The 16,977-nt window shown below is 44.1% G+C and overlaps 2 protein-coding genes across 8 annotated transcripts in view; one reads left to right on the plus strand and one right to left on the minus strand.

Annotated features, from left to right (window-relative positions):
* Positions 1 to 2,665: 2,665 nt before the first annotated feature.
* MAP1LC3C (microtubule associated protein 1 light chain 3 gamma) lies at positions 2,666 to 4,602 on the minus strand. Its single transcript, XM_084515079.1, has 4 exons — positions 4,465 to 4,602; positions 4,329 to 4,384; positions 4,105 to 4,211; positions 2,666 to 3,225 (listed from the first exon to the last, which is right to left on the minus strand). Exons 1-4 carry the CDS (start codon positions 4,520 to 4,522, stop codon positions 3,018 to 3,020), a joined length of 429 nt encoding a protein of 142 aa, XP_084371205.1. The 5' UTR covers positions 4,523 to 4,602; the 3' UTR covers positions 2,666 to 3,017.
* Positions 4,603 to 10,101: 5,499 nt separating this feature from the next.
* The window catches only part of LOC311434741 (uncharacterized protein), an 80,268-nt gene continuing 73,392 nt past the window's right edge, over positions 10,102 to 16,977 (plus strand). For 4 of the 7 annotated variants that reach the window (XR_014691695.1, XR_014691696.1, XR_014691697.1 and 1 more), the window contains exons 1-2: positions 10,105 to 10,208; positions 10,680 to 10,908. The gene's annotated coding sequence lies outside the window, so the exon portion shown is untranslated. Of the gene's footprint in view, positions 10,209 to 10,679; positions 10,909 to 15,128; positions 15,229 to 16,977 lie in introns of all 7 variants that reach the window. The other 3 variants (XR_014691693.1, XR_014691694.1, XR_014691692.1) reach the window with 2 other exon arrangements.

A 16,977-nucleotide genomic window follows, 5' to 3' on the forward strand; every position in this document is an offset into this window, starting at 1 on the left:
TTTGTTTTTCCCTTTTAATGACACTAGCAGTATCTGTGGTTATTAAAACTAGAGCTTTTTAAGTGAAGGTAAGGAAACAGACTGTTTTCCTCCCCCAGTGTTATTTCTGTGTAATTCCACTCAGCTATGTTGAAGTCACAACTCACCCAGTACTCTATTTTACACAATCCTCACTTAAAAACAAACAAACAAACAAAACAAAAAAAAAACAACAACAACTCAAAAGCAAGGCAGCAAGGGCAATTTTAGTCTTCATTCCACACCTAAATTCAGTGTCCTTTCAGTTATATTGATTTGAAGATGAGATGTAATGCTTGATTTTGCTAGGGTTCGAGGGCTGTGGACCCAACCAAACAAGTAACTTCAGCAGAGCACATACATACCCAAGAGCTTTGTAGCCAGAACACCACACACCTTCCAGGATTTAGCTGGTAGTCTATGGCAGAAAGAAAAGTATCCTTACATTTTCTTTTCTCTGGTGGAGGTTTTGGATATTAAAGAACCATATCCACATCTTAATTCAGAAATGAATATATTTTAACAAACATTAGTAGCATCTCTATCTTCTCTTTATAGATTGGTATTACATCGGAAAACACTATAGAGTTTACTTATCACTGACTTCCAGTGGTGTCCTTCATTGCAAGAACTACAGAACTACGTACTTGTCTGTAATCAATGGGTAATAGCTAAAACAAATATTAGCTCTTCAAACAGCAGCTCATTGGAGGCAGCTATGGTTATCTCAGTTGCTTATGTCAGACATCAGAGCAAAGCTTTTTCTGTTTGCTTCTTTTTTAGTTGTTCCCTGCAGTTGAAGAGACAATAGGTTCAATCCAGAGCTTCTTGTCACACCAGCAGGATACCTGATGTATTTGGACATCTAACTCCTAGCTTATTACTCTAAGACTCTTTGAAGACTGCCTTTGATGGTTAATCTTACTTGCTTTGACACCTGGTAGAAGGGCATATCTACTACTATTACCCAATGATGGAGCTTTAACCAGCTCATGAGACTTCTCTCTGGGTTCAACAGGGCAGTTTGAATAGGTTTATAAAGATGTTCTTCACCTGCAACTGACCTTCTTCTGCAGTAACTTTTTGGCTGGATCTGCAATTGAGCCTGTTAGACAGCACACAGTCTAATGTCAATGTGAGCTGGAAGGATCAACACTTACACCTCAGCCACTACATTACAGACTAAAGAAAGTTGGCTGTCAGACAGAACTGTTCCAGCCAAGAATCTGTAGTACTTTTCTCTTCACGCACCAAATATCACACAAGACAGGAAGACAAACAGAGGAGCCAACGAAGCAAAATATTAACTGAGCTCTTGGGCTGTCAAGAGTGCTAGAACACAGCAAGACTTCCCCTTGCTACCCCTACCCTGGGGTTCCCACAGCTGTCCAACATTGCCCTGCCCTATGCCTGCCAAACAGGTGTCTTTGCCTCCCTGAGGGCTTGTAACAAATGGCTACTTGCATTCAATTTGTGGAATGGAAGCTGTTTCCATGAGAAGTGAACCTGATCCAAGCAACAGATTCTGGGATCCCAAAGCCTGCCTGTTTTCATAACCCATGCTCTGACACAGCCTGCCCCTTTCTACTGAGTTGGGCAGGTCAATGATTTCTTTGTGCCTGCATCCTCCCAATCTGCCTTGTTTTATGAGCTGGTAAATAACACCTTCAGTGATACAGGTACCCCTTAACAGGCAATACAGTAGCTTTTAGGTTTAGAGGCTTGAGCCCAAATCTGCTCAGAGCTTTAAATTCAAGAGAGCCACTGCAAAAAGCTAATACATACACATTCCTTCCTTATGTATAATTTAAATACTGTCAACACTTCTTCCTTTAGTCTAGCAATTCCTGTATTAATCATCCTGCAAGTCAATTCAGTACTGAACAAAACAATTGCATCATGATGTAACAATTTGACCATCCTAAGCTGAGGCTGCCTAAAATTGTTAACTGCACGCTGCAACAGATTCCTAAATGACTTGGTGTTTTAAGTTCATTATGCATGCTCAGAATATTCATAGCTTTCCTGATACATTCCTCAGATATGAGGAAGCCAGGAAGGCTAGCTTCAGACTGAGCCTCCTGTCAAGAGGTCCTATAACTTAGGTTTAGGGAGTTTTAGACACTGGCATACCTCTCCACTGTAAGGTACAACACAGTTCCCCACCCTTCAGAGAAGGCTTAATGAAGCTCTTTTGCAGAAGGGACACGCAGGTGCCTGTAGAGGGAAGATGCGAGCATCTTTCCTAGGGAGATCTTGAACACTCAAGTCAGAGTTCTAGTCATATTACCTGCATTTAGGTTATGCTGCCTAGCAGTCAGTATTGACTATTTGAAACAATTGTTGTCTATCATAAGCATTCACAGCATTTTCTGTAACAGCTGACAGGAGTTTTTATTCAGGTGCTGAAACTACACTGCACTGAATCCTGTTCTAACACTACTGTCATCTTGCAGCTCAGGTACCTAGCTTAACAAGTTGTTTACAGGTAAAGTCACTCACAGTGGAGCAGACCCAGAACTTTGTTGTCTCTTCCAGAAGAGAAGGAGTGGCTATGCAAGCAGTGCTTTATTTAAGAGCCATTAAGCTCAGATCCCCAGAATTGTTCTAGGACTGTCACCTAGATAGACTTTCCCCAGATTAAAACTAATGTTCAACCCAGTACTTAAAAGCTTCTTTATTTTACTCTTAAATTTAGACTTTAATGACACCTTAAAAAGCAGTTACATCAAAGATTGGTATCGCAAAAAAAAAGTGGAGGTGCAGTTCCAAAAAAAAACACCAACCCATAGTGTCTTCAGGTATAAAAATAGATATCTAAGTTATTATCCATGAAAAGTGTACCACCATTTCTGCCTTGAGCTGGTCCTGCCAGCTTTTGTGTCATGACTCCCCAGTACAGAGCTCATGAACTCATATTGGAAGGAGCGTCTCTGAGCTTCACGTCACAGGCATGACTCACAGCAAAACTGCTTCGCTGCAGCGCACAGACCCCAGCCTTAGGTTTTCTGAAGACATTTCAAAGTTTTCCCTTGAGTGAGTAAGAAGCATCCAAACATCTCCTGGGAAGCATACGTCATGTACACAAAGCCATCTTCATCTTTGTAGTCCCTGTACACTTCTGCCATTGTCAAGGACATACTGGCTAAGCTCTTGTTGTTCACCAGCAGGTAGAAAGCTTGTGTAGCAGTTAGAGCCATCCTGCTTCTAATTGAAGAGGGGAGAGGAAAGGAAATAGAGGATTAAGCATCAGCAAATTTAAGACAACATCAACTTTAGTCTATGAAATACACAAAGAAGAACAGTAGCTTATTAGGGAAGCTATGTAAAAGAAACACTGTGTAAAGTCAATTTGTGGTTTAATGTCTTCATCAGCAGGAAGTTAACCATGTGCTTGGAAGCCAGAAGACTTGTGCTCCAAGGAAAGGCTTAAATTTCTAGACCACAAGGGCTACTGAGTGAGCTTTGAGTTCTCAGATACTGGGGAGAAGTGCTAAGCAGAAACCAAAAGCTCCTGCTGTACAGCTACAGCAAGAGATTACAGAATAGTCAGTTACACTTAAAGTAAGCCTGCCTTCAAAAGAAGAGTTCTTGAAGACATAACATACAGATCAGCTGTGCAAGAGACAAAAGCACCTCCTACAGGAGCTAATAGCCAGGAAGATCTCCTCAGTGCACTTTTAGGAGTCTGAAAGCCTTGCTATTTCCCAATGCTTTGGCAGAGAATGCACTAAGTACTTTGGGAAACTTCTCTGCTACAGTGCTTTTGTAAGGAACAACTTACAAGCATGCTTCCCACAGCTCACACCTAGGAGTTGCTATCAGCTTGAGCAAGGCACAGCAAGAGCTAGGAGAACAGAGCCACAGCACCAGCTTCAGCAAGCAGGAGGAAAGCAGAGCTGGAGTTTAGCACAGTCCTTACACGCTGCCCTTAGCATGGAGGAGAGGAGGCTTCACGGGTCCAGAAGGCAGAAGGGAAAGCAGGAGGCACCTCCTTTCCCCAAAGCACCCGAGCAAGCGCCTCTCCCCGCAGGGGGAGGCAGCCACGGCTGGAGACCCCCTCCCGCCCCAGTGCCCGCAGCCCACCTGATGATGGTTATGAACTGCGTCATGGTCAGCTCCTCGGGAACAAGAAACTTGGTTTTGTCCAGGAGAGGAAGGTATTTTTCCTTCTGGTACCTCTCAACAATCACCTGTTTTAATCAGAGCCGCTTAGAAGCCATAAAAGCATCCCGCCCCGCGGTCCCAAACTTCAAAGGAAGAGGCACCGGGAGCCTTCCCCGAGCACGGCGACAAAAGCGGAGCCTTACCGGGATTTTCGTCGGGAACTTGGCCCTGATGCCGGCTACTTCTTCCAGCCTGGTGGCTGCGCGGGAGAGAGGACAAGCGTTACCCGTGCGCGCAGCCCGCCGCCCCTGCTGCGCTCCGCGGCCCCGCCGCCCCTACCGAAACTCTTCCTCAGCTTGAAGGGCCGCGCCGCCTGCGCTCCGGGGGCCGCCTGCATCCTGCCTCCGCTGCTGCTGCTGCTCCTGCTGGCGCTACCACCGCCGCCCCAAGCCTCTTATGGGGCCGCGGGTGCCGGCCCGGCCCCGACCCCTGCCGGGCTGCCGGGGGCCCCGCCCCGAGGGGCGGCCTCCGCGCCGGGCCCGGCTGCGGGCAGCCTCCCCGCCGGCCTCGCAGCCCCCGCGCCGCACAGGGGGGCTTTGGGGACCCCCCCAGAGCGGGCAAAATGTGCAGCCCGTCTGCGTCCAGCCCGCCTGCGGCCCTTGTCCCTTTTCAGGCGGCTGGGGCCATGCCAGGTCGGCTATATCATATTCATGCCGTATCCTCAGGCTACCACTCAGGTGGCAAGGCACTGATGCTGGCACAGGCTGCCCAGAGAAGCTGTGGATGCCCCATCCCTGGAGGTGTTCAAGGCTGGATGCGGCTTTGGGCAACCTGGTCTGGTAGAAGCTGTCCCTGCACATGGTGGGGGGTGGAACCAGGTGGTCTGTGAGGTCCCTGCCATCCCAAACCATTCTGAGATACCACACTGTTTATTTTCTGAACAACCTGGGTGGTGACTTTTAATCCTGTTTCATCTCTAAGGCCTGACTGTGATTTTAATGGTTTCCAAGCAGACTTCAGGTCCACCTGTCTGCTGAATGTGATGAGACAGATTCCCAGCCCTCAGGGTTGCCTGTTTACTTGCTTTTACTTCAGCTGTCAAAGTGGCCTCACAGCCAGGCACGGCTCAGCAAGGAATGAGGCTAACTGAAGGCTGGTTGTTGTCCATATAAGTCATCTCAGTGGATGGCTGGAATTGATCCCTATTACTTGGCTTGCTTTGCTTATACCTCTAAAATACAGTAGTTTTCATTTCGTTCAATCTACCAGGCCAAAAGCGTCTGGAAGCTGCTACAGTTTGTGAGTGAAGATTTATGAGTGCTGGACTTGGCTGCTTCGTCAAGCCAAAATCAATGACTGTCACTGCTTGTGCTTTTATTGTTAGTTTTGCAATATGTGTAGCAAAGCTTTTTTCTTTTTTTCCCTAAACTTTTCCAATCAAAGGAGAATGAGCTCTCAAAAAAGAAAAAAAAAAATAGGTTTGTAACCTCATAGTTACAATAACCGCCATTAAAAGTGTTGTGTAGCACTGCATATGCCCTGAAGATTGAGCAACTAGAAGATCATTTTGAAAAGGCACATCTTTGTCAAAGTCTGTGCGCACTGGGTACGTGGCTTTCAGCCAGCCCTTGCAGAGCTCTGTGCCCAGTGCCTGAAGTCAGGAGTGGAAGTCGGCTGGAAGCTGAGGGCTTTGGTCACAGCACAAGCTCCCCCGTGTGGCACCACGAGCGGAGTTGTGTGGAGGGGGCAAGATCTTTTGCTGCGAGTAGTCCCTGAGTGAGAGCTCCAAAGCTGCAGAGGACCTGAGCCAAGGCTGGAGTGGTGTGGACCCGCTCCTCAAGGAGCTCCTCCTGACGGGCAGCCTCTACAGCACTGCGGGTGAGCTCCGGGGGCAGCTGTCAGAGCCAGGTCTCACATCAGTGCCCTGCTTCCTTTGCCATCTCTCACTGCACGTGGAGGAAGCGCAAGGGCCTGGTTCCACACAGACATCAGCAGCCTTGCCTCCAGAGGGGCGATTTCCTCCTGAACTGTGAGCTCCTACAGCAGCTGCTTGTGGGAGAACTGCGTGCCTGATGAGAGGGGGAGCCAAAGAAGAGAATTTCCAGTGAAATTCACAGTTAGGGCTCCAACTTCTGTGGCAGCCAAGAGCAAGCATGGACTCGGGCCTAGTTTGCACGTGCCCTAATCAAAGAGAATGGGAGGTCTTGCGTGTGTCTGCGTGGCACCTGCACTCTCTCTTGCATGGTTATCCAGTTCTGGACTTAAATATGGAATTAATTCCTGCTCCCCTTTGCCTTGGAAGTTTTTATCACTTGCACATAATTAATGAACTGGTAAAGCAATTTTGTGTAGAGAACAGAGAACTCAGGGCCACAGTGAACCAGAAAGAGAAGGATCAAAGCAAATTGTTATTCTATTTTATCCTGTGTGAATGCCCAGAGACTACACTTGTAGGAGTACTGTGAGTCCATAAACATTACAACAAAAGCTTAGAGTTGCCTATCTTATCTAGTACAGTTTCATTGCCATGTTTATAGCCTTTTCCAGAGTCCCAGGTTTGCAGCTGTATAATTGAATGTTGATCTATCCATCATCCCTATAATAAAGTGATCCCAGCTTCATAGGTTTAATCATACACAGTCTGGCTCAGGAGAAGTTATCTTAAATGCAGCAAATGAATATCACATCCTTCACATTGTCCCATTCCAACTGAAGACATTAAAATACTTGTCTCATAGCAGCAAGGGGTCTTAATCAGTGAATTGCCTTCCCTGTGTGGGGAGGATGCAGGGTGTCAGAAATGTGAGGACTCTGTTTCAGTGGGAACCAGGGAGCTCCTGTGAAAGACAAAATTGTGGCTCATGTAGAGAGCCCAAAATAAGCTAGTAGGAGCTTTCTGGGAAAGGATAAAATTTGGTTTGTCCTAAAAGTATTGCTGAAGTCTGAATACATGATACTGCCGGAGGGAGGAAGTGAGTCAGCTCATGACTGAGCTTGAGGGCTTTGCCTCCTGAACAAGTGAGGGAGTGCTTCTGTCATAGACTTTCTAGCATATGCAAGTTTTCTATTGTAAAATTTGACTGCTTTGTCTGCTGGTTCATTTTACATTTCCAGGAGTTTCCACTGCTTACCTTGTTTCTTGAACTTTTTCACCCAAATTCCTGCTTTTATTTTATTTATTTATTTATTTATTTTTCCCACAGAATCAGGGGGAGAGTGATGAATGGGCTCTAATGCAAGGCCTTTTTCTTAGACTGTGCTGCTCCATTCATGCTGGATCTGCTCAGAGAAAGCAATCAATGTTAGAAGAAAGGCCTCAAGAACTAGAGAAAGCACATTTCTCCAAATTGTTCTTGTTCAGTAGTTATTTGTCATTGAAATCATACAGGTCCCTATGGATATGCAAGGCTCCCTGTACTAAACCAAATATAAGCAGCTTCAAAAAAAAAAGAAGCCTGCCCCAAAGAACTTGAAATCTGAATTTCCCAGACAAGATAAAATGAGGTAGAAATAATTACAGCAGCTGCAAAATTCCAAGACGCAAAGAACATGTGCGAGTTTTAACACAATTTCAAGGGGAAGACTGGTACAGCTGGTAACAGCTTCCACAGTGCTAGAGCAGAAATGCATCGAATTGATCATGGGACCACCCTGCCTCTTAGGGAATTCACACACACACACACACACAAAAAATAAATAAATTGAGATTTTACATGTGATTGCATTAAAAACTATCACAAACTAACAAATCCCTGACCAGCTGCCTTTATACAGTTGAATGCTGCATGTGAAATCACACTTCCTAAGCTTTCCAGTAATACCTGTCAGAAGAAAAAAGAAATATATTGTACAGGCAGGTTTAGCAGAGAGACGAGCTGCTTCTGAAAGGGTTTAGCCCTGACACACCACAAAGACAGGATTACACCATAGCGTTAACCTGTTGAGCATGGCTGTGTGTACAATCAGTTGCTATCTAGTGGGTCTGCAACTTAGTATTTCCCTAGAGGGAAATGCTAACCACCTCTTGGAATGGTGAATTGTCCCTGAGATTTGTGAACACTCCTCTGTTCTTTCCTGCTCTGAAGCAAAAGCTCTGAATTGTATTTCCATAGCTTGTACAAAAGTATGAACAACACTAACTGTGATCCACTATGGCTGTGGGTGGGTTGTAATAAGCTCTGTAACAACAACAGAAAAGATGTAGAAGACACTGAGGTTTTTGCAGCATTGCAGTGGAACCTCCGCCTCCCCTCTGCAAGTGCTTTTGAATCCCCCAGGTGTGTTGCAGAGGTGCAAGGACAAGCTGGGAGTCAGGCGTTCACACCAACAGTGCTGCTTCCAGGTGGATCTGTGAGCTGTTGTGGAGCTGCAGACCAAGAGCTGCCCCTGCTAACCAGAGGACTGCGATGCTCCACTCAGTCTGCTCTAGTAGCATGTAAGTGCTGAGAGGCTCTAGCCACAATTTCGCCAGTTGTAGGGAGCATCCAGCTAAAATTCCCTTCTTTAACCGTGTGGCATTCCCTCTTTGGAAGCCTCCACAGTGGTCTCTAGTGCTTGGGTACCACTGTGGCTGAAAGCCCTGTGAGGTTTAACGAGCCGGAGTGATTGGAGAGCTCCAGATGCTGAGCATGGGGAATTTAAGCTGTGGTGGTTCAAAGCTAACCATCCCTACCCAGGCTCAGGAGTCATGGCTCTGAGCCTGAAGTCAGACTGCATCCCACTAGCCTGTTCTGCCAAGCTTGCTGAGGGGTATGATGCCTAATGAAGGCAAACCCAAGGGCCAGAATCAAGAATCAGGAGAAAAACTCGATAAATGGAAAAATGTAGACTGCCTTAGAAGTGATTTGTGTTTCAGTGGAAATTACTCACTCCACTGTTACATGGCAAAAAGCATCCCAGCACACCATAAACTGAGATTAGCTTTTCTTCATAAGTCACTGTGCAGGTGCTGGTGAGTTAATTCCAGTGTAGCAAAACTTGGATGACAAACAGGGCATTGCTCTGGCTATAAATTCCATCCAGCATTGAATAATCCTGAACACAAGCTGATATGTAAGCAAGAGGCTGAGGGATTAAGTGCAGAAGGGACAAAACAGTTATGTGTAGACTAACCATATAAATGTGAGTGATACAGCACTGGAGGGACAAGGATTTATTTATTTAAGCAGCCTAACTGAATGGGAAGAGAAACTGCAACATGATGTTCTAGGGAAAAAATGTGAGTTGGCACAAGGAAAGTTTATTTGTCGCATTGTGAAAGTATGAAGATTTACAGGATTATGCATAGTTATCTTAAATACGTGCTTTCATGAGGGCTGTCTATAAGTGACAACAAAATATTCAAGTCAAGAGGGGTTTGGAAAGCCCTTATATGCTAGGGCACAGCCAGCCAGTTTAACAGCTCTTACAAGAGCTTTCCTGAACATTTGCATGCCCCCTCAGCAACCCTAGTTAGAGACGGGGAATCTTTTGCCTCCTTTTTCCCTTCTGCAGCTCTGAACCTGACTATTTTCTCTTCCTGTGACACAGAAGCAAACCCAGACTCTACTTCTCATAAACCTGAAGTAGTTGTGTGGCAGCAACTAACTTTCTCTCTAAATTCATGAGCCTTTCTGCCAAGCTAGTTGGAGTATTCTTCTGGCTTAGGAGATGCTTACTCCTGTATCTCAGATTTATGGTCCAAACTCATCTGTTAATGAGGCTCAGGTCATGAACTGAGCCCTTCTCAAAATGCTGAGATAAGTTTAAATGTCACTAGTGGTATTACTGGATTGATTGGCTAGTGGTTATGTGTACTTTGGGTTCTTTTCCTTTGTCTCCTGATCTTTTTAACCTTTATAGTGAACCCAGGTCAGATCTCTCTAGCTTTTTTAGTGCAGCCCCAAGGGTTAGAAACGAGCTCTGTTACATTTAAGTGAGAGACACAGCTTTTTTGTATCAGAGCTTGGGATTGAAAGCTTCAAATGTCTCTTCTGTGAAAGAAACTTCAGCTAACCTCATTTCATCTGTTCTCTCTTTAGTACCTTTACCTGTTCCAAGCTGGAGTCCAGCTGATTTCTCTCCTAGTTTATTGTTGTCATAAGGTTAAAACACTGTTGTCTGTGCTGCGTGTAATGTATGGGTAGCACCCTAGAGAAAGCAAAATTTAAGCAATATTTTGATGGAGTAGTTTCTTTATGCTAGTTTTTGATTTCAAGGGTACCATTAAGCGTGCTTTCCTTAAATGTTGTGTCTTCCACTGAAAGATTTTGAGATCTTTTTCAGCATTAACTTGTTAAATTCTCAACCATGTTAAAAGAATCAAGCAGGCTGAGTTACAGTGAGGTATCCTCTGTCTTTAAGTCATTCCACATGGCAAATACTTCTGTTTTAGCATTTTGAATTTGAGGCCTTCTCGGTGACTTTCTTCAAGAATTGCTCAAAATGAAGATTTTTAACTAGATGTAAAATAAAACAATGACATTTTAAGGAAAGCTGGCATAAACTGGCAAGCTGTTGGTTAAGGTCCCTTGCAAGTACCTCTCTAATTTTCTGTTTCCTGCATTCTACTGCAGGGGCTGATTTCAAAGCCTAGGATGATGCTACCAAGGCAAACACATCATTGGATCCTTCTTTCCTACTACGTGCCCTCTCATTTTCATTACTGAGAAGGAATGAATTATGTTTTCCTTGTACAGAAGAAACAGAAATGATGCTCTTGCTAACCAATTTTCTTGGTCCTCCCTCTCTGAAAAACTGAAGAAGTGCTCTTCTGCATGGACAAGACCCTGGTTTTCCTTTGAGGTAAGGCACATAATTTAATGTATTTCCCTTTGTAAGAGATCATCATAACTAACCTTCTGTAGTCACTGCTGCTTTGTAGCTTGCAATAAAGGAGCGCACTGAATAGCACTGTTTGGGGGTTCTTGATAACAAGGCCCTTCTGTGGGCCAGGGTCTGGTTAATGAGTGCTGTTGCTGAAGCATGGGCTTTTGGTGGAGGTTGTGCATATTTGCTTCTCACAAGGGACTACTGGTACTTCACGTGCATAACAGCAACAGTTGATGGAAAAATGTGATAAAAGGCGAAACGCTCCACATTTTGCTCCGATTAGAATTTACTGAGCGTCTGAATTAATCTGATTTTTTGGATGTCTTTTGTAGGCTGGAATTCTGGGAACATGATTTCCCTCTTCTGGTGTCTTCTGTTTGACTTGGGAGCACGTTTGCATTCTGTCGTGCTGGTTTTAGTAGTGCTACTGCTATGATTACAGATCTCGGCGCTTGTGCCTTGGTGAGAGAGAACAGTGTGCCATGTTCTGCAAAAGTGGATTTCAAAGTAGTGCTTTGTCCATATAAGATGATAATCTTGTTTGAAGATATTTTCCTTGCATACAGTGTTTTAAAGCGTTTTCACCAGCATGGCTGAGTTGTTTCTAGACGGGATGTCAGTGGCTTTGCATCCAGCCTGTGCCTGGCCTCCCTGCTGAGACTGCCAAGAATGTGTCAGATGGTGCCAAAAGTAGCTATTGGGGTTTGGTTTGTGGATGCTGGAAACTGGTTACTATTTTAACCTTCAGAAAGGGTGTTATAGCTGACAGAGAGCAGAGGATTTTAAAAATATCTTTAGCATGTCCCTGTGAAGCTGGCAGCTTTCTTGTTGCTCGTCTGGAATGCCTGACATGAGGGTCAGGAGAAACCAGCTTTTGGAGTGGCAGAGAGCACGCCTCACTGGGAGAGCAGTTCACAGCATCTCTAAGAATGGCCACAACCTTTGGATACCTCCCTTTTCAGGTGTGTGTTAACAAGGTTAGATCCCTACTAGGAAAGTGCTCTGCACTTAATGAAAATCTGGACTCTGTAAAATGGCCACACAAGGTACTCAGAAATTGTGGATCTCTGGATTTGAAACATCTAAGGTTGAGGTCCAAGCCCCAAAACTATAGGGGGGAGGGGAGGAAAACAAACAAACAAAAACATTAAAGGAAAGAATGAGTTCCTGCTTTACACATTCAACCCTGTCACTTTGTCCTAGAGGTCCTTTTTAAGGAAATTTTGTAAGATGTTAGGAAGAAACACCCGAAATACTGATTGGAATAGAGAGGGAAGTTGCTTTACAATTTGAGAAATGGGACCCCTAGGTTACTATTCCCAGTGTCTCTACTGGACTGTGTCATCTTAAACAAGTCCTGGAAGTGTGGCCAAGCCCCTGGGCTGCATCATCTACTTAGCCGCACAACAGATGTGTTGTGGAGTTCAGCTAATGTGCATGGGCCATGAACAAAATTCAACAGAAATGCCAAGAATTTATTGAATGTGAAAATGCTGACAGTGGTTTGGACTGATAGGGGATTGCTGAGAATCACAGCACAAATGTATGCGTTAGCAGATATTCAGACCTCTCTATGTGAGGAATCTAACCAAAGATGACTAAACCCAGAGCCCAGTCTTCCCAGGGTCTGTGTACAGTCAGTGGTTGGAGAGCGTAAAGCTCTTGCAGAGGATCCATGCAGTGTATGTGCTCTGAACTGTCTTCTGCAGGAGTCCTTCCCCTTCCACTGGCCCCGCTGAGCATTTGAATACCTGCAGCAGGTACTGTGGATACTCCAAAGAGCTCAGCCTCTTAGGAGCGGGCTTGAATTCTGTCCTGATCACTTTCAGCAGAATTTTCTTTGCTTAATAACATGCAGGCTTGCTCATTTCCCTAGTGCTATGATATGAAACTGTCAAAATAGCTTATACCAATGTCACACAGCCTGTTTATGTTGCATCTTTGAACTGAGTATTTTTTAAAACTCAGTTATACAGAGTGTGCCTGTAGCTTAGACAAAAAAGACAGCCTTGTACCACTTTCTGTCTATGTGAAATGGACTTGAAATGAAGCACTGAGGAATAGTATGGGTAAGATATAAGCAGGATGGGGGGTGCTTAATAGAGGGCAGACTTCTGAACCCCAAAGTGCAAAACAGCTGGTTGCTCAATCCGTAGGCTTTAGTTTGTGTGACTAACACACAGGTAGTAGATAAGCCAGTTCTTCCCGACCTCTGCAGTAGTGTGGCTGCAGTGGGCAATCTTTACAAAGGGATGAATTGTTCTTAAACCCCAACTGGAATATGCTGCACACAGGGGGCTGTTAACTATGTAAAACACATGCCAGTGTCTTGCCTTTTGTGATCTTGAGCAGACCTAGCTGCTTTGGAAAGCAGAAAGCTTTTATCACCTATTTGCTTTCAGGTTGCCTATCCTCTTTCAAACAGTTTCTTGAAGAGCACCACGGTGCTCATTTCACACTGTAGCAGACAAGAGCTGAAGGCAGGGCTAGGTCTACAGGTGCTGCTGCCAGTGACTGTAGCCATACAGAGGATGCCAGTGAGAGCATGGTCTTTGCCCAGATGCCCCTGTGGTTGTAAGGTGAGACTCCCAGCATCATCCTGCTCAGGAAATCAAGAGGATTTTTCCATGTTTTAAATGATAGCTGAAGTAAAGCAGATCTGAGAACTGGTGAAAATCCCACCCAAATATACACGCAGATAAACGTGATAGATGGCAACCGTGCTGTATTGAATGGCTCTTGCTGGTAACCTACATAATTCTCATATGACGCATGGTATTGGCACGAGGGCTGCTCACTACTAGGTTCCTGATATGGATCTTGCTTATTGTCAATAACTTTAATCAGTTTGTCTTTGATGAAGGCTACTGGAACAAATATATAGGATAATGCCACTTTGTTTTCTACTGCGCAGTTGCCCCTGAGTAGCATAATTTTTGATAAAGAGGACAAGTATCAAGTGTAAATTTTCCTCTGTTTTAAAGAATATTTCTCAAATGTAAGGTTGAACCGCACTTAGAAAGTAGTGGTCCTATACAAGAGATGAGCTTATCCTAAATTGCAAAAGGGGACCACTGGAATTTCCTGTTAGTGGTTGTGGACAAAGTTAACATTACAACCACAGAGCCTTCTTGTGAATGTAAATCCTCTCCCCTGATGTGCACACCTGGCTCTTTACACCATTGTGATGGATGCTTTGTGCTGCTACCCAGAAGACTTGCAGTTCACTAGCCAGAGTTGTGTTCGCGTTCATCTTTAAAACTGACTCTTCTTGCAGGCCGTGATTTTTTCCTTCAAACCAAACAGCTCCGAGGAGGCTGTGATCAGCCTCTAGAAGAACACATTGAATGATTAGAATGAAAAAGCCAGAGTTTTTTCCTTATTCTTCTTTTGGTTCAATATACCCTTACGCATTTCATCAGGTGCTTTTCTAAATTATAACATTCACTCCTGCAAATACCTTTACCTTTTCCTCTGCTTCTTCGTGTACTGCTTTACTTTATATTTGTGTGTGTAGTATCACGCGGTGTTGAATATTAAATTACTGAAATACATATAGAAGTGTATTTACATATTTCACTAAGAGCTCATTGGGAAACTAAGTTAGCTTTATAACAGCTGAGGCATTTGTTTGTACGATCGTTTTAGTGCAGACAAATAAGTCAGACTTGTTCCTTGTGTAGCATTAGTTCCATGCAACTGTTAACAACTGTTTCAGCTGTTAACAGCTGAAAAGAAATGTTTATTAACATAAGAACTTTTCTTGCTTTTGAAATTTCAGTGTCCTCAGTGAACTGAGTTTTAAAAAAATCCTGTTCTTGTAATTTCTTTAATGTAAGATGAGATGCAATATCATATCAGATACTGCAGTGTGTATATGTGTACTCACAAATATACATATATTTATGTTAGTATATACTTATATGTAGAGGCATATATATATGTTATTCTTTTTCTCTGAAGCTTTGTAGTCATATATGCACTGTGGATTAAATAAGTTGCTATGGATGTAAATGATACAAAATGATTAAGTAGCCCAGCTGTCTGTGGTCAAATACAGCATTTCACCAAATGCTTCTCCAAAATAAAAATTCTTCCAAGGAGTAATTTATAATTTAAACCTGTAAAAAGGTTTCCTGGACAGTATTTGTTTCCCATGTGTAATGTGGTTTGCAATCTACTTTCGGATCCAGCTCTCTGCATTTGTCTCTGAAATGGGTTTGGTGATGGATGGTGGCAAGCTGCCTAAAGATGACTAGATATTTTGCCTCTCTAACATATGTCTCCGGAGTGGTGAGTTAGTGTCTAGCATCATGTTAATGTCACAAAGTAAAGGAAATGGGGTGAGAGTCACTAATGAAAAATGACTTGAGCTGGACTCATAGAAGAACTAGTGAGCCAGCTACCAGGTCTGGATCCTCTTCTTCCATAAAGCCTTAAATCTCTTCTCTGAGAAGGTCTTGATCAAGCAGAACAGCTTTTGAGATTTTTTTTTCCTGAATAGGAGCATAATCAAAACTTGTTGAAAGCTTAAATGAAAACAGGCATGGGTTGGGAAAATCAAATGGCAGGGTGGGTCTAGGTGAGGCAGGGTGTCAGAGCAGTGGTGGGGCTTTGGTCTGGGATGTAGAAGGTCCTGGAGCCAACCTCAGCATGGCTGAATGAAAGCAGGCAGCTTTCATCCTTTATTATTTTTGGTGACCTGACCTGAGCTTCAGTGCCCTGTGCATAGCTAAGTCCCACTCATTAGGATACAGATAGGTGAAACCTCTCCTCTCTCATGCCAGCACAGCCTCCAGTGCAATACATTTTGGTGACTACTGGTGAAAATATTCTTGCTATTAAACCCTGTGAAACAGGCACCTTGCCACTTTTGTGCGGCTTTTTTTTTTTTTTTCCCCCCCCCTCTCTCTCTCTCTCCAGACCTGAAATGCATCTAACAAGCCTGGGCTGCCCCCAGCCCACTGTCTGTCAGCTGCCTAGAGCGTGCTGGCACCATGCAGCAATGATTACCATAAAATACTTCTACCAATGGAGCATTACTCCAGGAAGGGTTTGCCTTGTGTCAAGGCTCAGAAATAGAACTTTGCCTTCAGAGCATCTTTCTCTCTTGGTGGGATTTTCAGCCTAACTTTGGGAAGGAGGTGCCAAATTCTGTGTTTGTACTTTGTGCAGGGATTAGCAAAATACTACTTTTTTTCTCATTTGGAATATATTTGATATCTTGAAATCCAGAGAGCAAAGAAGTAGATACTATCACATACTATGCTTAGAACTGGGGACATCCTATGAATATCCTGTATAGAAAACTGATTTTGATAAGGCTATTTCTCCATTAAAAAACCAGAATTGCACACGGTGACTTGTACTTTTAATTCACGAACTAGGATAGTTTTTGTCAGATTGTTTTAATTAATTAACAGATTCAAGGAGACTGAAATCTGTTCAGATGCCCGGTAAAGATGTAAGAGCCAAATTCACCACGTGACAGGCTTACAGTGTGGTGCTTTTTATGTTTTCACCTGATGTTTCAATTACATCCCTGTAGGTCAGAGCATTTTTCACCTTGATATGAGAACCAATGTGCAAACCGCAAACCCTGGCAGTGCTGCTGGCTGCCTGGGGTCAGCTCCAAGCAGGCTCATGTCTCTCTCCCCCTTCTCCTGCTGAGGTGTTTCTGCTGGCAGCAGCCACAGCATTCGTGCAGCTAGGCTGGAGGCTCAGTCCATTGCCCATACTCTGTGTACAGTGGTGGCCAGCATGCCTGCCATTTGAAGTGCAGTGGTTTCCTGAGCTTGGGACAGATCCACTTCCTTCCCTGAATCTGTTCAGTAGCCTTTTGAATTGATGTTGATATCAGCCTAAGCATCTGCAACAACATGCTGGCAAGGATTTCTACAGCTTAGCTACACATGGCATGAGGAACCACCTCCATTTGTTTATTCTGAAACTTCTGGCTGTTGGTAGTTTCATGATGATCCTCCATTCCTCCTCTGAGGAATGATCCTCAGTGGTGATCCTTCAGTCCTCCACTGAAGGAAA

Source organism: Aythya ferina (assembly GCF_964211825.1).
Source record: "Aythya ferina genome assembly, chromosome: 3".
In the NCBI taxonomy this organism is placed as follows: domain Eukaryota; kingdom Metazoa; phylum Chordata; class Aves; order Anseriformes; family Anatidae; genus Aythya; species Aythya ferina.

Coding starts and splice junctions, on each gene's coding strand:
- MAP1LC3C (XM_084515079.1), bottom strand. CDS start 4,522: ATGCAGGCGGCCCCCGGAGCGCAGGCGGCGCGGCCCTTCAAGCTGAGG. Junction 4,385..4,464: donor CAAGCTGAGGAAGAGTTTCG/GTAGGGGCGGCG, acceptor TCTCCCGCGCAG/CCACCAGGCTGGAAGAAGTA. Junction 4,212..4,328: donor AGTTCCCGACGAAAATCCCG/GTAAGGCTCCGC, acceptor TGATTAAAACAG/GTGATTGTTGAGAGGTACCA.